General features: G+C 42.5%; 1 protein-coding gene across 1 annotated transcript; it reads right to left on the bottom strand.

Annotated features, from left to right (window-relative positions):
• Positions 1–34: 34 nt before the first annotated feature.
• Positions 35–22,045, bottom strand: LOC134672991 (GMP synthase [glutamine-hydrolyzing]). Its single transcript, XM_063530950.1, has 16 exons — positions 21,857–22,045; positions 18,677–18,799; positions 18,234–18,420; positions 17,482–17,599; positions 16,246–16,402; positions 15,208–15,354; positions 14,690–14,786; positions 14,225–14,313; positions 13,730–13,884; positions 12,564–12,744; positions 11,035–11,169; positions 10,382–10,553; positions 9,806–9,923; positions 4,019–4,133; positions 3,074–3,265; positions 35–2,866 (listed from the first exon to the last, which is right to left on the bottom strand). Exons 1-16 carry the CDS (start codon positions 21,884–21,886, stop codon positions 2,765–2,767), a joined length of 2,118 nt encoding a protein of 705 aa, XP_063387020.1. The 5' UTR covers positions 21,887–22,045; the 3' UTR covers positions 35–2,764.
• Between the last annotated feature and the right edge of the window lie 9 nt (positions 22,046–22,054).

Raw genomic sequence — 22,054 nt, 5'->3', positions numbered from 1 at the left:
GTATTGTATTTATTGTATTTTAGAATAAAACTCATTGTGAAAATAAAGCATAATATAATTTTATTATGAAACCTCCAGTCAATAACACTGAACCATTCCATAAAACAATTTGTTTTCGATTTCATACACGACCCCAGTATAATCTTGTCGAGCGGAACATTCAAGGGCTTTTTAATAATTTTTACACAGCCTTTACAATAAATTACTACAAGTTACAAAACTGATCAGTGGAGCTAACAAGAACCTCGACATTGTTTCTTACACCAATGTATTTACAACTCTATAAACGGGCAGTGGTCCAAAACGAATACATTATAATACAATACACATAACAGTGAAACAAAACCAACAGACACCAATATCTAGGTTAAATAAAACAAAAGTTCATCAGCCGCCAAAATAAATAACTACAATCACATATTGTATAAGTCGGTCTGCACATTGGATGCAGATCCGCACGCGGCTCAAGTGTTCGAGCGTGACATCGCTATAATCTTACAAAGAGTCGTCTCGCTCTCACACCAAAGCGGCGTGCAGATCCGCATCAGTGATAACCGCATAACAACTGCATACTTAAAATAGTTAAGTTTCATAAAGACATTATCATATCTGGCAATAGAAACTAAAAAGATTGACTGGTCCGAATGAAATATGAAACAGAAAAATCAAATGATATTTAAAAAGTGAGATAAGATAACAGAACAGAGTATATAGTGAATAAAGTTATACATAAATGATTACATGATCTCGAGGAAAAATTGCACTTGGAAAGCTAATGTCTCGAAAACAGTCATACCATCTGCTTCTATTCGAATTAGGCACTTATTTGCATTATTATAAAAATAATTCAATCCAGTACATCGAGCGTAGCTTTTTTTTATAATACTTATGAACACAATTGACTGCGATTACGTTATAAATATATACATACATAGTATAATTGTAAAGTATCGATACTACAGACGAATCACGCACGAGATCCAACGTGGAACTGTGTAAATAAATTGTACTCATATGGCGGCGTAAGGACAATGTAACTTTACGTATTTTATATTACGATTATATATTGTACTAATGCACAAGTGAAATAATTGCAATATATGAGACTAGTTTGTAAGTGATATGACCAGGCGTGGCTCACTCCGCGATTTCATCGCGTCGCTACAAGTACATGCAGCCACACCAGTTTTGGTGTCTAGCACGTTACCGCGCACCGCTATGGTACGGACGCCTGCTCGCGCTTGCGCCACCTTGCGGTCATATCTGTCGTAATAGACGCGTTTTGTTAGAGAGTGAACCTTCTGTACCTAGTACTATTATTTTATTCTGTGCTATGACTATTGCATATATAATTGTACCTTTACGCCGCCATTCAGACTATAACTGAGCTTCATCAGAATATTTAGACGCACACAACTATTCCTTGTGTTAAAGGAATTTAAATTTGAGGTTCAAACCAACCCTATACTTCAATTTTACTGGCAACATTTGAACATGGCATTTAATATCTTACAAGATACAAATTATTAGTCTAAACTGGTCGTATGTCGCTTTTAAGACAGAGGGAACTCACATAGATTTTGAAATTTGAAATACCAAACTAATAGGGTTCAGATTTGCGTAATTTCTGAAACCTTTATGCCCTGTCATGTGAACCTTGTGGGAATGCACGAAGGTTGATATTAGCCCCGCGCGTCTGTTGACGTCTTTGGCGCTGAAAAAGTTAATATATGATTGCTGGGTTTTATGCTGCAGGTTTAGACCAGTAAAATTGTAACCTGTTGCCACTTGTAGTTCGTTTTTTAGCATTAGAAAGAACTTGAAAGAAGGTAAGCGATCTTGAAATGACTTTTAATTGAAAAACGCTTTTTAAAAATCAGTAACTATTACTTATGAAAGCAGAAGAATAGAAATGATCGTATTAGATTCATAATTGTTACATATTAGCCGTAACTTATTTTTAAAATGTGTTTTTCAATTAAAAGACACATCCAGATTGTTTACCTTAATTTTAATGTTAAACAAAACGAACTACGTGTTGCAACTTATAAAATTTCAGCTAACGGCCTGGAGACTCTACAGACGTTGCAACATATTACATGCGATTTAGATAACTGCCGAATTCGACCAATTGCCGCGATGTAGCCAATCACATGGAGTAGAGTCTGACCAGCGAGTCGTGTCATAAGCTATTTTTTAAAATTCTTTATATGGCAACTTTTTTCCTGATCAAATAAGCTGTCATTTAATTTCATAGTAATTTTATTGCCAGGTGCGGTTTGTACTGGAATTCCCGCGTTTTTAGGGTTCCGTACCCAAAGGGTAAAATGGGACCCTATTACTAGACTCCGCTGTCCGTCCGTCCGCCCGTCTGTCACCAGGCTGTATCTCACCAACCGTGATAGTTAGACAGTTGAAATTTTCACAGATGATGTATTTCTGTTGCCGCTATAACAACAAATACTAAAAACAGATTAAAGATTTAAGTGGGGCTCCCATACAACAAACGTGATTTTTGACCGAAGTTAAGCAACGTCGGGCGGGGTCAGTACTTGGATGGGTGACCGTTTTTTTTGCCTTTTTTGCATTATGGTACGGAACCCTTCGTGCGCGAGTCCGACTCGCACTTGCCCGGTTTTTTTGTGACACGACTCACTGGTCGGACTCTATCGGTGATGGCCAGAGGCAATCAGAGCTGCAATGTGGACCACTGCCGCGGGTGCAATAGTACAAGACGAGTAGAAACATATAAAACGTTGGGCGATCATTCCCACTCGGTGGTGGCGGGCGGTTTCGGTGTGAGGTCGTACAGCACGCGAGAGATGCCAGGCACGCTCATTAGCTCTTTGCGCATTCTGTCTATCACCTGTCAACAACATAAATATGATTAAGTAATTATCGTTGTTACGGTTAAAAATCGTAACTTCAGTTTTTATGTCTAGCTTCATTGGATACTCGTAGCAACATCTAACAACTGGGTATGCAAAGCGGTGTTAGGATCGGTGCGGGTTAATTTTTGTGTATGCATTATGGACCTTATTGTCTGTTCGATAAGGTACAGTTTGGTACTCACATCCTGCGGCATGGCGTCTGATCCAGGCAGGGCTGCTACACCAGTCATGAAGTCCGAAGTGACGAAGGGCCGGAGCACTATGGAGCGCTGGCAGGAAGGAGCCCGGGTGGCGGCGTCGCGGTCGAAGTGTATGGGGATGAGGACCACGGGCATCTGCGCGATGCGGGATGCTGCGCCGCTTGACAACAGGACCTGGGGGTAATGATTACTGTTATTGCATAATAAATAACACAAGTTTTATTGTAGACAAATATGAAGTTAAGGAAATCGATTGACGTAAGAATCATCAAAATTGATCTACGTGTACAAGTGCCACATAGACAATACTCTTTGCGTCGTGCAGTCGGGTGAGGCGCGATAAACCGTCTTCGCATTAGAAGCGGATTCGCATGCCACTCCGGCGTGCGAGCGGGACGTTACTATAGTCTGTATCTTTAGGTATTTAAATAAAAGTAAACAAACAATTTGTACATATTCGATCAGTTATAACATTTATAGGTTAACCGACGAAATACAAAACCGCCTGGATCAGTCACTGAACGACCTGACCTGAATGTTTTCATCTTTTTTTTTACCAAATCGGTGGCAAACAAGCCAATACGAATACGGCCAACAAAAAATACGGCCCGCCCGATGGTAAGCAGTCACCGTAGCCTATGGATACCTGCAACCTGCACCTGCGCTGTCACGCGAACTCACAATGCAAACGGTGGCGTATACCAACAATTAAGTCAGGGGTTCCCAAACTGTGCGCCGTGTGTACCTAGATAGGTAACATGGTTAGGAGGATTACCTCACGGCATAATAGATATTATAGCCTAACTAAGTTAGGGTGCTGAGATTTAATTTTAAACTTGCAAGTGCGCTGCGGACTGAAAAAGATTGGGAACCCCTGAACTAAGTGATATCCTAAAGCTATGGGCTGCCCAGAAGTATATTAATTACCTGTGTGGCAATGTCGTCCGCTTGGCGGATAGTCGAGATGACCTGCTGTGTGAGGAAAGTGGGCGTGATGTCTGTCACTTGCTCTTTGATCAGCCCTCCGAATGCGTAGCACACCCTGAACACAAAACACGAGATAAAATTAAGTATTTTTCGAATTACATATTATCATATGTAATTCGAAAAATATCATGCAGATAGAAATAGGAGAGGCATGATGTTAGGACACCTTATACGGCATGATTACTTTTTCCTAAACATCCTTGAAAAGACAAGAGAAGAAGGGAGACCTAGAATCACTTATCTCAGCCAAATAAAAAATAATGCGTCGTATGTGGAAATTAAAAGACTGGCACAAGAAAGAAATGATTGGCGATTGCCCCACCGACAAGAGCAAAGCTCTTAAGTTATGATGATGATGATGATGAATGCAGATAAATACTTATTTAGGGATGTTATGTTTTTTCTTCACCTTGTAACAGTCAAGTGTAAAAATATGGGTGTAGACAACTTACTCAAAAATATGTCCTATAGTTCTTAATTCACTGACATAGGAGTTATGGGACATATTTTTGAGATGATTTGTACACAATTTTTTTTACAGTTGACTGCACCTACGCATGCTTGCAAATAAACTTTTCTATTCTATTTTATTCACCAATCAGGCGAGGTAAATACCTCGTTTTTATAGTAAATATAATATTTGCGGTCGATTGCACAAAACCGTCTGTTAAGAGTGCTATTACATTTCGGGGTTGATAGAGTTTAGGTATTTTACGCGCCGCGGCAGGCCGTGCGAGCTCAGTATTCCGATCCCTTCTACCACACTCGCACTACAATGATGGATTAAACATTCTTGATCCTTCGCGAAGCATATTGAAATCAACCATAACAACACTAACTGTACTTAACTTATAAAGTCCTAAAACTGTTATTTGGTAAGTACGAAAATACTAAATGCAGTGCAAATGTACATAGGGGCTGTTCATAAATTACGTCATCTATTTTTGACCCCCCATCCCTCAAATCATCCAAAAATCATGCTTCGGATGACTCTGTTTCCTCCTACATCATGCTACCATCATCCGATGTCCAGATAGATGGAGCTGGAAGTTGGTTACCGGTACCAATCAACCATGCAACTAAACCACTTCATGTTTAGGCTCGTTTGACTAGTCTTAACAAGATCTTTGACACTAGGTGATACTTAGAGTCTGATGATGGAGCCGGAAGGTGGTCACCGGTACCAATCAACCATGCAACTAAACCACTTCATGTTTAGGCTCGTTTGATTAGTCTCAACAAGATCTTTGACACTAGGTGATACTCAGAGTCTGATGATGGAGCTGGAAGGTGGTCACCGGTACCAATCAACCATGCAAATAAACCACTTCGTGTTTAGGCTCGTTTGATTCGTCTTAACAAGATCTTTGACACTAGGTGATAAACCAAACACGAAGCCCAAACACGAAGTGGTTCAGTTATGTGATAGACTGGTACCCGTCGCCACCTTCGAGCTCCATCATCAGACCCTGAGTAGTATCTTGTGTCAAAGTACTTGTTGCGACGAATCAAACGAGCCCAAACACGAAGTGGTTCAGTTACATGGTAGACTATGGTACCCGTGGCCACAGTCCAGCTCCATCATCAGACCCTGAGTACTAACTTGTGTCCAAGGTCTTGTTGAGACGAATCAAACGAGCCCAAACATGAAGTGGTTCAGTTACATGATAGCAGTGTTGGCAAAAAATCAATTCGAATTGACGATTGAGAATTGACCGATCAATTCGAATTGACGATTGACGAAACTAATTCTAAATCTACTGATTGAAGATTGACGATTACTAATCGTTAATTCGAATTGATCGGTCAATCCTCAATCGTCAATTCGGATTGACGATTACTTTGTATGTAGGTACCTACCTAATGTCCTTTTTATTTAGGCCATTTTTGTGAAACTGACCAAATGCGTTCAAAAGCGGTGTCTGAGTTTACCAAAGGTTCCGAAACATGTTTCCGACGGCTATATGAAGGATGTCCTGTTTGGAACATTTTCGGGACTTTCCTTGAAATTAACCGATAGCGTTCAAAATCGATATCTGAGGTGCCCAAAGGTTTCGAAACTTGTTTCCGAGGGAAATATTGAGAGATGTCCTTTTTTGGGACATTTCTAGAAATTACCCGATTGCGTTTAAAATCGATATCTGAGGTAAACAGAGGTTTCTAAACATTTTTTCAACTGCAATATTGAAAGGTGTCCTGTTTTGGGACATTTTAGTGACATTCTTTGAAAGTGACTGATTGCATTCAAAATCGATATCTGAGGTGCAAAATATGGTTTCAACGGCAATATTTAGATTCTACACTTTAGCCGCGTACTTACTTTACTACCTGCATTACGCCATCCTGGTGAAAAAAGGTCATTTTTCGGTATTGCCGTCAGAAACATATGTCGGAACCTTTGGGCACCTCAGATATCGATTTTGAACGCAATCGGTTAATTGGAAGAAATGTCCCATAAATGTCCAGAAAAAAAAGGAATCTCCGTCTGTATTGCCGTCGGAAACATGTTACGGAACCTTTGGAAATCTCAGATATCGTTTTAAAGTGCCAACGATCAATTTAAAAAAATGTCCCGAAATGGAAGGGACATCCTTCAATACTGACGTCAGAAACATTTTTCGGGACCTATGGTCGACATCGATTACGAATATGAACGTAATTGGCCAATTTCGAAAAATGTCCCTAAAAGGGACATCAGTCAATACTGACATCAGGAACACGTTTTCGAACCTCTGGGAACCTCAGATATCGACTTTAAGTCCAGTAAGTAAGTCCCTAAAAAGGACACCTTTGAAAACTAATCTTAGGGAAGGGAAAGGGACCCTTTCTTATATTAGGGAAGGGGAAGGGGTTAATCTATAGATTGAGAATTGATTTAAACCGAATTGAGGATTGATGCGTAAATTCCAATTGATTCAATCGGATTCACGCGTCAATCAGAATTAAATCAATTCGAATTGATCAATTCGGATTGGTCAATTCGGATTGACGCGTCAATTCGATTGATCAATCCGGATTGATTTAGTTCAGATTGATGCCAACACTGCATGATAGACAGGTACCCGTCGCCACCTTCGAGCTCCATCATCAGATCCTGAGTACTATCTTGTGTCAAAGATCTTGTTGAGATGAATAAAACGTGCCTAAACACGAAGTGGTTCAGTTACATGATAGACTGGTACCCGTGGCCACCTTTCAGCTCCATAATCAAACCTTGTGTATCTTCAGTGTCAAAGATCTTGTTGAGACTAATCAAACGAGCCCAAACACGAAGTGGTTTAGTTGCATGGTTGATTGGTACCGGTGAACACCTTCCGGCTCCATCATCAGACCCTGAGTACTATCTTGTGTCAAAGATCTTGTTGAGACGAATAAACGAGCCTAAACACGAAGTGGTTTAGTTGCATGGTTGATTGGTACCGGTGACCACCTTCCAGCTCCATCATCAGACCCTGAGTACTATCTTGTGTCAAAGATCTTGTTGAGACGAATCAAACGAGCCCAAACACGAAATGGTTTAGTTGCATGGTTGATTAGTACCGGTGACCACCTTCCGGCTCCATCATCAGACCCTGAGTACTATTTTGTGTCAAAGATCTTGTTAAGACGAATAAAACGAGCCTAAACACGAAGTGGTTTAGTTGCATGGTTGATTGGTACCGGTGCCCACCTTCCGGCTCCATCATCAGACCCTGAGTACTATCTTGTGTCAAAGATCTTGTTGAGACGAATCAAACGAGCCCAAACACGAAGTGTTTTAGTTGCATGGTTGACTGGTACTGGTGACCACCTTCCGGCTCCATCATCAGACCCTGAGTACTATCTTAAGTCAAAGATCTTGTTGAGCCGAATCAAACGTGCCCAAACACAAAGTGGTTTAGTTGCATGGTTGATTGGTACCGGTGACCACCTTCCGGCTCCATCATCAGACCCTGAGTACTATCTTGTGTCAAAGATCTTGTTGAGATGAATAAAACGAGCCTAAACACAAAGTGGTTTAGTTGCATGGTTGATTGGTACCGGTGACCACCTTTCGGCTCCATCATCAGACCCTGAGTACTATCTTGAGTCAAATAAATACATATAGAATGTCAGGTCGTTTCAAATATTTTTAATCCTGTCCGGTAGTTTATTAAACTGTACCATTATAAATTATAATACTATAAAAACAGTGCTAGGATCAAAGTCTCTCGTTGCGGTTTACACGCACACAGTATAGCGTTTTACACGGCGCCCGCCGCACACAATGATAAAAAACCTCGTCGTCGCCGTTGAAAATGTGCGGAGCCGACCGACACACGTCCTGCCTGTACAAGCTCTGCCGCGGCACTGAGCTGGCGAGCGCGCGTCATCGGTAATATAGAGTAGTTTTCAAAAAATTGCCAAAAAATTATAGTAGAATTTCATAAACACTAATGTATACCAACAGTATAAGCAAACGTTGCAGATTGCTTGAGTATGAAAATGACTTCGATATTAAGTAGATTTTCGTAGAAATTGACACTTGTTTCGGAGAGAAAATTGAGTTCGTTTTACTTTGATTTTCTCTTTCTCAAAGGTATGTAGGAAAAATATCGTTTGATATGCCTAAAGTACAGGGTATTAGTAATACAAAATAGCCAGGTTTAGCAGAGTAAACTTCTCAACATTTCCAAATAAGAGCTTGCCGTTCAGTGCTTCACGCGGTTTTTCGGAAACGACCATCAGAAAAAAAATCATTACTAATTTAATAAGTCCTTTTTCTAATATTTACAACGATATTTAAAAAGATAAGAAGACGCTTTTACTGGAACAAGTACTCATTGTTTCTAATAATGAGCACAAAGTCCTGAATTTCGTCGACTAGTATCATCAATTTTGCATTATTTCGACTTTTCTTGTAAGAGCGCTCTTAACCTCATCGTAGTCATCGTATTTCGTTTAAATCAGCTTGTATGGTGAATGTTTGACAGTTCTCCAAGGTCTCATAACCTTTAGCACAAAATAAATGCGTCTGTTCCGATTAGGACAAATATGACCGCTAGGTGGCGACAGTGCCACGCGCGGCTTATGGCCAGCCACCAAAATTGGTGTGGGACCTGTGCAATGCGACGAAATCGCGGAGTGAGCCACGCCTGCCTCTAGCACATTTAACATTTAATTAAATTTAAATAAAAAAAATATCTGTACACATCTATTATCAAGGCGTTAAAGTGCGTGTTCCGATATTTTTGAGCACCTCGTCCGCTCCGATTTGTCTGCTGGCGACTTTACTTGGTTCAATCCGCTCATAGAAGTAATGAAGTTACAGGGCTGACACGCCATACATAAAAAATCATTTGCTTTTATATGTGTGCGCGGCACGTCTGTACACGCGTCATTGTGTATGTGTGGGTAAGTCGCTTTACTGAGACACAGAATAAATAATAGTACTAGGTACAGAAGACTCACTCTCTAACAAAACACGTCTGTTACGATCAGCACAGATATGGCCGCTAGGTGGCGACAGCGCCACGCGCGGCTTGTGGCTTTCCCCAAAATTGGGCTCGAACGGATGTATTTTTAGCTACCTGTAGCAAAGCGACGAAATCGCGGAGTTAGTCACGCCTGACTGAGAGGACGCCAGAAGTCTGCCAGATTCATGTCGCGGGGCAAGGTAATGCGAGTCGGGGCGGGGCGGTGCGTGGCCGTTCTGTACGATAATACTCTATCTCTATTATTCTGTGGTTACGCTTCCAACATTCATACCTGTTAACGTTGTGGCAGACGCGAGGTATGATCTTGGCGAGGTAGTGCATATCTTTCCAGTCTGGCGGGTAGCGCTCCGTCGACAGTGCTACCGCGTAGCTGTACGTTCGTGCGTCACCTGTAACATACATCCTTATTAACTAAAACAGAAAATGCATATACAAGATTAGTTTTGAAATGTCAAAAACTCGGAAGAGTTAGTTCTATCCTGCATATCAGTGGTCACCGAATGGCGGACCGCGGTCCGCCGGCCTATTTTATTTTTTAGCTTATTTAATAAACTCAAGGAGAAACGGACCGTGATGGTCATTTTATTTTAAGAACCGGATCCCTGAAGAAACTAATTGGTGACCCCTGCTGCTGTATAGATCACTAACTCCAAAACCTCCCTCAATTTTGGCTGTCATCAGTCATATTTGTCGAAGGGATTTTTGAAGTGAAAGAGGGTAGTTTTTGAAACAAGCGGCTGACTCATTTGCGGTTGGCTCGGCTTGGTCATTCGCGACTCGTGGTCGCGTTCCCTGGCCTAGTAGTGCGTCCCTGTCTCTCTGTCCGTCTCTGTCTGTGTTGACTTACCCTGCACGCCCACGGAGCGCAGCGGCAGTAATGCAGCAGCGATGGGCGACTTGGAGGAGATGCGTTTGAGCTCGGCCTGCTCTGGGGCCGTGGTCGCGTTCACTACGCGGCCTAGTAGAGCGTGCGACTTGACGATCATGCTCGCGTACTCTACCATTATTTTTACTATGACCTGGAACAGGGTTGATTCATGTTACAATGTGCAAAAATCTTAAAATCTCAAGTTGATGAATGCTCATATTGAGCGTGCATGAATTGTAGACGGCAGCACAGAAGCCCTCTATTCATTGGAGCGAAGCATTATTAATGGCAGACCCTACTATGCGACATAGAGCCAGCGTAAAGTGTAGAGGGCAGCACCTGCTTAAAAGCGTAAATTCTTTCTGTTTTCGATTCAGGTCACGAGATAACACGAGAAGACCCACGCACGGTCGATATGTTAAAAAATGAACAGGCAAGTAACTTAAAAATTAAAGTGGAAACAACATTGTGGTTTCTGCGCTGCAGTGCAAAGAAGCCTAAAGCAAGAGCCTATATCTTTTGTTGCCGCAACATTGGCTCGGCGCACGTATCTGTATCGTCAGCGCCACCTAGCGAAGCGGGTAGACACAACGTTGGCGTAGTTTACAGACAGCGCCACCTAGCGGGGTTACCTGAGTCTCGGAGAAGTCCCGCTCGGCGCGCGGCTCGTCCTGGCAGAGCACGCGCACCGCCAGCCCGGGGCCCGGGAACGGGTGCCGCTGCACCAAGCCGGACGGGAGGCCTAGTTCTAGGCCTAAGGCACGGACCTGTCAACAACAAAATAGGGGTTAGCAAGACCACCCTTCCATGGCGACCCTAATCCTCCTAGCGTTGCTCCTTACATGGCGACCCTTTCGACATTAAATAGACCTCGTACTTGTTAGTCTTTGAATGGCTCCACGCAGCTCGCGGGCACGCAACGCTCTGACCATGTCCATGTTGTTGTGGTGCGTCTTTGCTTTGTCTCTCAGTGACGAGTGCGACAGATATAGTTAAGAACGCGTCGCGCTCTATACGATATATGCGACCACTCACGCGGATAGCGTTAACTCACTTCATCCTTATAGAGGCTCCAGGCGTCCGCGGGCACGCAACGCTCTCACCAAATCCGAGTCGTTGTGGTGCGTCTTGATTGTGGCCGCGTTGCCGGATGCTAGCGCTGATGCTGACTCGATCAGGTCGGCAGTGACCGAGTTATAGTTAGAGTAAGACAGATATAACCCTGCCTTAAGAGGATGAGGTGAGCCTCATCCTTATGGAAGTCCTTGAGCGGCTCAACCACTCTGCCACGCGCCCGCAGCGCACGCACTAGGTCCGTGTCGTTGTGGTGCGTCTTGATAGTGGCCGCGTTGCCGGATGCTAGCGCTGATGCTGACTCGATCAGGTCGGCAGAGTGACCGAGTTATAGTTAGAGTAAGACAGATATAACCCTGCCTCTCACCTCACCCTTATGGAAGTCCTTGAGCGGCTCAACCACTCTGCCACGCCCCCGCAGCGCACGCACTAGATCCGTGTCGTTGTGGTGTGTCTTGATGGTGGCCGCGTTGCCGGATGCTAGCGCTGATGCTGACTCGATCAGGTCGGCAAAGAGTAAGACAGATATAACCCTGCCTCTCACCTCATCCTTATGGAAGTCCTTGAGCGGCTCAACCACTCTGCCACGCGCCCGCAGCGCACGCACTAGATCCGTGTCGTTGTGGTGCGTCTTGATGGTGGCCGCGTTGCCGGATGCTAGCGCTGATGCTGACTCGATCAGGTCGGCAGAGTGACCGAGTTAGAGTAAGACAGATATAGCTCTGCATCTCACCTCATCCTTATGGAAGTCCTTGAGCGGCTCAACCACTCTGCCACGCGCCCGCAGCGCACGCACTAGGTCCGTGTCCTTGTGGAGCGTCTTGATGGTGGCCGCGTTGCCGGATGCTAACGCTGATGCTGACTCGATCAGGTCGGCAAAGAGTAAGACAGGTATAACCCTGCCTCTCACCTCATCCTTATGGAAGTCCTTGAGCGGCTCAACCACTCTGCCACGCGCCCGAAGCGCACGCACTAGGTCCGTGTCGTTGTGGTGCGTCTTGATGGTGGCCGCGTTGCCGGATGCTAACGCTGATGCTGACTCGATCAGGTCGGCAAAGAGTAAGACAGATATAACCCTGCCTCTCACCTCATCCTTATGGAAGTCCTTGAGCGGCTCAACCACTCTGCCACGCGCCCGAAGCGCACGCACTAGATCCGTGTCGTTGTGGTGCGTCTTGATAGTGGCCGCGTTGCCGGATGCTAGCGCTGATGCTGACTCGATCAGGTCGGGGCGGAGCGTGCCTTGACCGAGGAGAACTTGGTCCTCCCTAAAAAAATAGGAATCGTTTGTTTAGGGAACCAACTTGTTAGTAGAAACAGATAATGGAGATTAGCAGAGACGCCTCCTGTCCACACTGTGGTAAGGAGGAGACTAGCTTACGGCTCGGCCACGACATCGAGCGACTTGCGACGGCGGGAGCGATAACCATAGATTGGAGCGTGACACAGCGATCGGGCCTTTCGCTCCGACCTATGGTTATCGCTCTCGCCGTCGCAAGTCGCTCGATGTCGTGGCCGAGCCGTTACACCTACTAGCGGAATGTATTATGTATGCGGCACCGCGATATAATACATTCGGTAAAGATACACTAAAAGAGAACGAACTTAAGGACGTCGAACTCAAAGATGTCCTGTTCTGCAGGAAAACAAGAAGATTTGAGGAGGATGGTGAGGGAATGCCGCCGGGACAGTAACCTGCAGCTCCGACTCCAGGGAATCGGGCTGAATGAATGCGACACGCGATCGACAGCCCGCCTGCTTCCGGCCAGGCGTCCCTACACTACATCTACATCTAGTAGAAACAGACGCGAAATTCCACACATAGTTTATGAGAGTCCGATCCTTCGCACCTACTTCATTTTCAAATTCGGAGCCTCTTTTGCCAGACTATATTAACAGGTTCTCTTTATCAAAACGTTTTCAGCAGATATCCTATGTCCGCCTCAGTCGTCACTTTACTGATTTTTTGGCATTGTCATTCGAGCCATTTTTACCGTACGTTTACGCTGCAATACTCCAAAATAACAAGAGACACCGCGCGCAGGTTCCATAAGCATCGTACAGCATCAAGCCGTAATAACATTCAGACTATTCTAAAAAAACACTAATCAGTCACTCACTGCATGTTTGCAGTCTGCCTTCGGCCTCGCGGGCTACTTACTGCAGGTTGAAGTCACGCACGGCCTGCTATGTGAATTATGTGATACGAATAAATAGGAGTGGGGTGCGGCCTTAGGCCTCGCGGGTACTTACTGCAAGTTAAGGTCGCGCACGGCCTGCTCAGCGATACGAATGAACACGTCGCCGATAATGCGACGCTTGTCTTCTGGAGCCTGTGTGTGGCAGAGCAGTGGAGTACTCCGCGTACGGCCTCCGGCCTCGCGGACCACTGTGCTGCCTTGCCGGAACTGAAAATAAATATACATATATGTAGAGAAGACGGTCTGGAATCTGGCGTCAACTAAGATGGTTTCAAATGTTAAACTTAAGAAAAACTTTATTTATCTAATCTAATACCTTTAAACGAGCAATTCTTGTATATTTATATATATATATATATATATATATTTCGGGGATCTCGAAAACGGCTCTAACGATTTCGATGAAATTTGCTATATGAGGGTTATCGGGGATGAAAAATCGATCTGGCTAGGTCTTATCTCTGGGAAAACGCACTTTTTGGAGTTTTTATATGTTTTCCGAGCAACTAACTACAACATCTGGGTATTAGAAAGTAAAGCAACAAACCTGATGAGATGCGTTGATGACGTGAAGCCTAACTCCCAGCTCACGGAGACACCTCTCCACTTTGGAGCTCTCGTTCTTACGCATGAATCCTACAAATAACATCATGATTAGTGTGTCGTCTGATGGCAAAGAAATGGCACGCCTGGTGAAACAGTTTAAACTCTTTCTGCTTGTTCAGGGGAAAATAGTGGCGTAACCATAGCAACGTGGTATAAGAAAAAGTTGAATATTTCACATGTTGCTAAGTGAACCGAGTTTCGTATTCGAAGTGAGGTTGATGTCGGATGGTGCGTGGCCAATCATGAAAGGCTACTTGACTAGGTTGCCATAGAGAAATATTTTTGTCCTATGCTAAGACAAGGACAGCATAGTGCCAATGGCCTTATTGTTAGGTAACTGACTATGTCGTTGGATTAATCCAATCCAATGGTCATGGTCAGTTAGACATATAGAAAGTCATCATACCATTATCGATGTGTAGCGCGATGACTTGGTCCTCGCGCAGCGCGGTCCGTAGCAGAGCAGCGCACACTGTCGAGTCCACTCCTCCGCTAACCAAAACCTGAGAGGGACAATACAATGTTATATTAATGTGCTGTTTTTTACATTATTTATATTTTTTTCTCCGTTTGGTACTTCATTTAGCTAAGCGACCAATGAGCTATTTCTCAATGTATGTATGTAATAAGGATCCTAATTGATGTATATTCTTGGTCTGATTCATCTGACAGTGGGTACAAAATCATGTAACGAATCCCTCACTATCACGCTTAAAATGTGATGTATACAGTACGCTGCAGAGATAACTGTACATCGGGATTTCATGACGTTATTTCGGGGTAGGTAGGGAAGGTATGGAGTTGGGTAGGAAGTGGAGGCGGTAGAGATTTGTGGAATTGGGGATGGGCGTTGAGCGGTCGATTGTGGGGTCAGTATGAGAGTCGAGGTATCGGGAGAATGGGCAAGGGGTTAATTGTACTTACAAGAACTTTGTTGTTGTCTCCGACGGCGTCGCGTATGTACTGGACGCAGGCCTCGCGGCGCGAGCGGAGCGTGAACGAGCGCGACATGCCCGCTATGTCGAACAGGAAGTTCGACAGCATCTGTTTGCCTTTCGGGGTTAGGTCCACCTGAGAAAAAAGTAATTATTAACCTTTTAGAAATCATAGAATTTTTCGCGCGAGCCGCCGATGGTACGAAGTTACACGAATTTTTGTCTTATTTATCATACAGCAACGAAATGACCCCGTTTTTAGGGTTCCGTACTCAAAGGGACCCGGGACCCTATTACTATTACTAAGACTCAGCTGTCCGCCTGTCTGTCACCAGGCTGTATCTCATGAACTGTGATAGGTAGACAGTTGAAATTTTCATCAATGTATTTCTGTTGCCGCTATAACAAAAAATATTAACAACAAAATAAAATAAATATTTAAGTGGGACTCCCATACAACAAACGTGATTTTTTTGCCGTTTTTTGCGTAATAGTACGGGGTACGTAACCCTTCGTGCGCGAGTCCGACTCTTACTTGGCCGGTTTTTGTATGTCTTTTATATCAGTCTACGGCGTTTAAAAGGTTAATCAATTCTGCTCTCTAGCAATATTCAGAAGATCATCAATTCATCAATATCATTAGCTCATTCGTCTACGCAGACGTTTTGTGGGTACACCGTGGTGGCTGAATAGACCGTTGCGAAACGGATATGACCTACATTACCAAGGGTTTTTATTTCTTGTCCTTGTCGGATATCTTAAAAAAATTCTAACTTTGCCATGTCAGTTGCAAACAAACTTACAGATTGCTTAATGGTAAGCGATTTTAATAGCCTACCTACATTAAGACTTCTTCCTCTAGGTTTTCTGCTGTTCCAGATAAGAGTGACTTCCACTGTGAGGGTAGTTTGAATTATTAAGTGAGAACCTATAATTGTCTCTATGATTCTATTGTAATTTCTGGATATATATAGCGCTGTTGGTTTTCCATGTACTAAAATAAAAATAAAATAAAATAAATAATTACCTCAGGGTGAAATTGGACTCCGTACAAGCGCATTTGCTCGTTATATATGGCCGCGATGAGATGGTTGGAGGACTGGGCGCCGACGCGGAAACGGTCCCCGACTCTCTGCACGCTGTCTCCATGGGTCAACAGTACTGGCTGGAGTTTCTCGAGGCGGCTGTGGAAAAGGGTCAATTTAAAAATAATAAAAACGTTATTAAAAAAAAAATTGTGATGTCCTCAGTGGCCTATTTTATAAAGCTACAAGTTAAAATTTACAAGCGGAAGTCTCGTTCTAACACATAACGCGGAAGCGTAACTTTTTCCATTTTTTCCTTTAATATAAAATCTATTCAAAAAGTGTGGACATAGGTACATAATAAAAGTACACGATAATGCTTACAAACTATTTATTATTTGCAATTTATGTTCGGGTAGCATATTTTTAGTTAACGCGTTCACTGCCAGCGCGAGCTACGCGCTAAATGTGTAGCCGATTACGTGGTTTATCCGCTTTGTAGCGAAAACCGCCTATGAACAGCGAATCCGCTTGGCGGATCGCTGACAGAGGCAGTTAAAGGTATTAAATTTGAACTTGTACATAAGTTGTGGCCACTGGATGGATAAACAATAAGACATATGCGATTATAGCTTCTTTAGTAGAAGGTAACGTCACAAAATACTGCTGTATGTATGTGCTACAGAGTTTACAATTTCGAAGGGAGACTTGTACCCCGGATTTTTTGGTGAGGATGTTTTACACTAGCCAAAAAATAGGTAAAAACTAAATGAAACTACATATTTGAACATTTCTAAGCACATTAGGAGCAGCATCATCATCATCATCACCATCATCATCATCATCTTAGCCATAAGACGTCCACTGCTGAACATAGGCCTCCCCCTTGGACCTCCATTCGCACCGGTTGGAAGCGACCCGCATCCAGCGTCTTCTGGCGGCCTTAACAAGGTCGTCCGTCCATCTTGTGACACACTACATTACATTAGGAGCATACTGCCTATTTTTAACCCTTTAGTTCGTAGCGGCAACTAACTTGCCCTCATACTTAAAACAAAAACGCATCTCTACTATACGAATTACGGTTCTAAATCGAATGACTAGAAAGGAATGTCAAATGGTTAAAGGGTTTCATAGTTTGGTAACGTTTTTTTTTACAATAGACCGAGTTATAAACACGGGAAACCATTCTCGAACCAAAACCCCGAACAAAAGTATAGTAATTTGAACAGGCTCACTTGAACAGGGGGCACGTGGTTTCCACTTCGACCTCGTACTGTCCGTCCTCCCGGGCGTCCTTGCGCAGCACGGAGCCCCCGAACTCCTTGTTCAACATTTGCATGCCATAGCAGATACCTGAGAAAAGAAACCATATTGACATAAAGAGTTTAGGAAACCTAATCCGAATCTCTCTAGCATATACTTAACTAAAACAAGTTGCGAATAATAGGTGTAATTTCTTAGTTATATGTACGCCATTGTACTCTCATAACAAAAGTTCAGTCGCGGATGTATATTTTGTATCACCTAAAACCAGTGGCGGATTTGCAGTCTTTGCCGCCCTAGGCCTCAGGCCCTGTAGCCGGCCCTTTCTCAGCGCCCATCATATTGACTACATTTTAAGTTATTTCTTGTTGTCATCAACGAATTTTTTGTCACAATTTGCCGCCCTAGGCCCGGGCCTACTGGGTCTTAGGGCAAATCCGCCACTGCCTAAAACATTACACCTCGTATAAAAAAGGTTATTATAATCTGGAGCACAATGTATCATATACAAGCTAACCACAACTACTTACGAACGTCTGAATGGTATTGCGTTAAATGAGCTTACTTAACACAGGTAATCCAATTTTGAACATATCAGCGTCACAACGAGGTGCATCTCCACCGTAAATAAAGTTGGGGTCTGCCGAGATGATTATGGCGCGGGTGTCCAACGAAAACGGGGTGTTAATCTCATAGCTCTACAAATCTATGTCAAATTGCTTACCTAAGACGGGTAGTCCGATCTTGAAAATATCAGCGTCATATCTCGGCGCATCTTCAGCGTAGACAGAGTTGGGGCCTCCTGAGATGATGATGGCGCGGTACCCGGCCTCCTTGAGGTGGTACGCCGGGGTGTCTAACGGCAAGATGTCGGATTCCACGCATAGCTCGCGTACACGGCGATCTATCACCTGGACAAAAATAAGAGAATGTTGCATGTTACAATGGTACAACACTACTCAGTCTGAAATACCAACTCAACTACTAGTATTTCTTTTAGGTTGCGTTTCCACCAGAGATGTATAAAGATGCTGTGGAACTTGATCATAAATGATCATCCCTAATTTACATATTTATGATGCCAGCCGCGAGACCTGAAGTTGGTTCCAATCCAAGCTCAAATACATTTTTGTCATGTCTTTTACTAAAACTGTTAAGTAGAATTACCTTTCCATACTGCGAGCCAGCGTCTAGGATGGCGACTTTATCCCTCGGGTGTGTTGCGCCGTTGGTGCCCCGGTATTGGCCCTCTGCTGTGGCTGTGTGCATCTCGCCGAACCGCCAGCAGCACTACACAAAAAAGGTATAAGTATAAAGGCTTTGTCACACTACGTCGCGCGGTTGCACACAGCACACCTCCGCCCTGCACCGTGCGATAGTAGAGAACGTGATTGCTCGCGCCTCGCTGCAGTGTGACGGAGCCTCAAGCACCTCCCCCTGATGTAGCCCTTATCATAGTTGAGCTAATATCTGCCTATCTCATATTGATACCCTCCTCCAATTGAGAGGGGATTTAAAGGTCAGGTCTTGGTTGAAAGGTCAAATATTTTGTATAAAAAATTGTGCTTGTCCAATTCATGTTCTAAGAGGACTTAAGGGGTAAAAAGTCGTTTGCAAGCTAGCTTTGGAGCATTCCACAGGCTGTCCCGTACAAGCGCATTTTATTTCATGTATTACAACTTTTTAATCGGCGTTTTAAGCCGACGGTTTATCAGACGAGGCCAGGTTGATGTGCAAACTATACTTAAATGTGATTTAGTGGTGTAGGTAATACTTCACTACTACATCATTATTACTATACTTGGTCAAGCAGATCTTGTCAGTGGAAAAAGGCGGCAAATTTGAAAAATGTAGGCGTGAAGGGATATAGTCCCATAGAATATTTGAATTACGCGCCTTTTTTTACTGACAAGATTTGCTTGACCAGCTATATTCAGGATCTCATTACGGGGGTGACAAATCCCCTCAAAAAACAAAGATTTTAAAAATGTAAGGTTATTGTTGTGCATATTTTTGAACATTTGTCACAGAAACTTCTATACCTACCAATCATAAGAAAAACCACGTTTGTACGGGACAACGGTAGACAATTTCATGGAATGCTCCTTTGTGAGTAGAAAAAGCCGGCAAATATTGAAAACTGTATAGGCAAGAAGGATCAATGTCCCATACACATTTTGAATTTCGTGGCTTTTGGCAAAGTGGGCTTGCCAAAGTATCTAACTAAAAGATTATGTTACGGTGCAAAAAATGTGTCCAGATTAATTAATTAGTTCAGGCGCACGTAACAATATACGTAAAATGTAAAAGTTCACGCATAATGCAACATTAGCAATAAGGTTTTCTCAATAAATTATTCTTATTCTTAATTCCCTATTGCATTAAATATGTATAATGCCGTAGCCGCCACGCGCTTGCCAATTTGCAAGGCTTCAAGTCTGCAGGATAATAATCAATAGAATAGACTAGGGAATGCAATCTCGATCTCGCAATTTCAAGATCTCGCGAGATCTCGCACGAATTTTCGAGATTCAATCTCGTTGACAGGAAATCTCGATTTTAGCAATCTCGGTCGAGATCTTGATTAATATTTTCGAGATCTCGAACGAGATTGAAAGATTGATCCGTATGAATTACTTTGTTTTGAGTAATGTTTTTGACCTTAGGTTCATGTTGTTCAGGCTATTGTATGCGGCCCGCTTTAGCTGACGATAAAAGCACTGTGGCGCGCTCTGTGCGGAAAAATCGGACGAACTTAACGTACCCAGTCACAATTATTTATGATTTTTGCTCGCTTACCCTACATTTTTTTGTAAGTCGCTGAGTGCTTGTCAAAAATATCAACTGAGCATGTTACTGCCTCTGCTTACAATTTTGTAAAATTCTAAATAATTAATACCACTTTTTTATAATTACATACAAATTAGAGCTACATACATATTATTACTTTTTGTTAAAATAAAAGTAGTTTTTTTTTATTAAATGTTGATTAATTTGAAGATCTTCGAAATAAAACATGACGTAGATACTCTAAATAAGTAGTACATACGGAATTCTTAGAGATTTTTGCTCAAAATAACACATTTTTAATTACTTTGTCAAATCTCGATCTCGTCGAGATTAATCTAGATCTCGAAAGTGTGACGGTCGAGATCTCGAAACACCCTATCTCGATTCAGATTATTCGTGCGAGCGTGCGTTTTTGGTGCGATATTGCATTCCCTAGAATAGACCATTTTTATATACAAAATTACATATGTGTACCAAATTTCAACTTAAGAACCAACAGTACTTTTGGAGAAAATGGGCTGTGACAGACGGACAGACAGACAAACGCACGAGTGATCCTATAAGGGTTCCGTTTTTTCCTTTGAAGGTAACAAAAGCCCTACTATATGATAATAATGCATTTTATACAAATATTTTGGTCAAATGTGTTTCAATCTTCAAGAGTGTATCCTCATGTGCCTCAGTGTTAATTTATCATTAATTTGATAGTGTCAAGAAAAGGTATAAATTCCTTTAAATATCAATTTTGTTATTTTTTTTTTATTTGCATACCTTTTTTTTTATTTACAACAAATTTATTGTTAATTAAATAATTAGTAAAATCAGTTAGTAACGTATACAATCCTATCATATGATAATATATGATTATGATAAAAATTCAAATCTAATAAGAAAATAATTAACATTGCCAGATTTAACTAAATCCAGAAAAGTATTACAGCAATGTCATTCTTATTAAGTATACATAAATATAACAACTCTCCCAAATAGTACCACAGATAACAAAATAGGACAATGAACTTGAACTTGGCCTGAATGTCTACAACTTTTACTATTTCTGTTCAGTTCAGTGTGAGGCAACAAAAATAGACATCACAATATTCACAATGAAAGCATCACTATAAAGAACGGGATAAACACAACTATACAGGGCTATAACTGCGAAAATCGAAGTTTGCAAATTGCGGGCATCTTTCTCTGTCCCTCTAATTACGCGTTCATTGGAGTGAAAGAGAAAGGTCCCCGAAATTAGCGAATTTCGGTTTTCGGTGTAGGCCCTCAGTCAACTTCATTATGTATATGTTTCTGTACTTAATTCTAAAGAATCTAAAGGTTCTAATATTGATATAGAGATGCATGGGAGAATGAGAGGGAGGCGTTAGCCCAGCAGTGGGACACAATTGGTTAAAATAATGGTTCTGAAGTACAGTTCTTTGTGTGGCTGATTGTACTTAGGCAACATAAGTATAATGCTGGCTGGAAGAGAATGCTTTAATCCACTAAGTCTTCTTCTCCTTTGATAAGTTTACTCTTTGAGCAATTAAGTCTAATAAATACCTTTAATAAGAACTGTCTAAATCCCAACATCACAACACAACACAGAAAATACACACAAATCTGCACAAACACTAGACATCTTCAACTGTCAAAACACAAAGTTACAACAAAAACTTGACAAACACAAAGAAACAATAGGATAGATTAATAAAACTATAGTGAAATTATCTGAGTATCATTGGACTGTTCTCTCCACTG

The sequence above is a fragment of the Cydia fagiglandana genome, chromosome 17 (assembly GCF_963556715.1).
Source record: "Cydia fagiglandana chromosome 17, ilCydFagi1.1, whole genome shotgun sequence".
NCBI lineage: Eukaryota > Metazoa > Arthropoda > Insecta > Lepidoptera > Tortricidae > Cydia > Cydia fagiglandana.
The sequence above is the reverse complement of the archived record's forward strand: the minus strand, read 5'-3'. Positions and strand labels throughout refer to the sequence as shown.

Bases quoted from the DNA above. Each gene is read 5' to 3' on its own strand.
- LOC134672991 (XM_063530950.1), bottom strand. From the start codon at position 21,886: ATGTTGGGATTTAGACAGTTCTTATTAAAG. The intron at 18,421-18,676 runs GTAATTCTACTT...ATTTTTGTCCAG, and splicing joins CTGGCTCGCAGTATGGAAAG to GTGATAGATCGCCGTGTACG. The intron at 2,867-3,073 runs GTGAGTACCAAA...TGTTGTTGACAG, and splicing joins CAGACGCCATGCCGCAGGAT to GTGATAGACAGAATGCGCAA.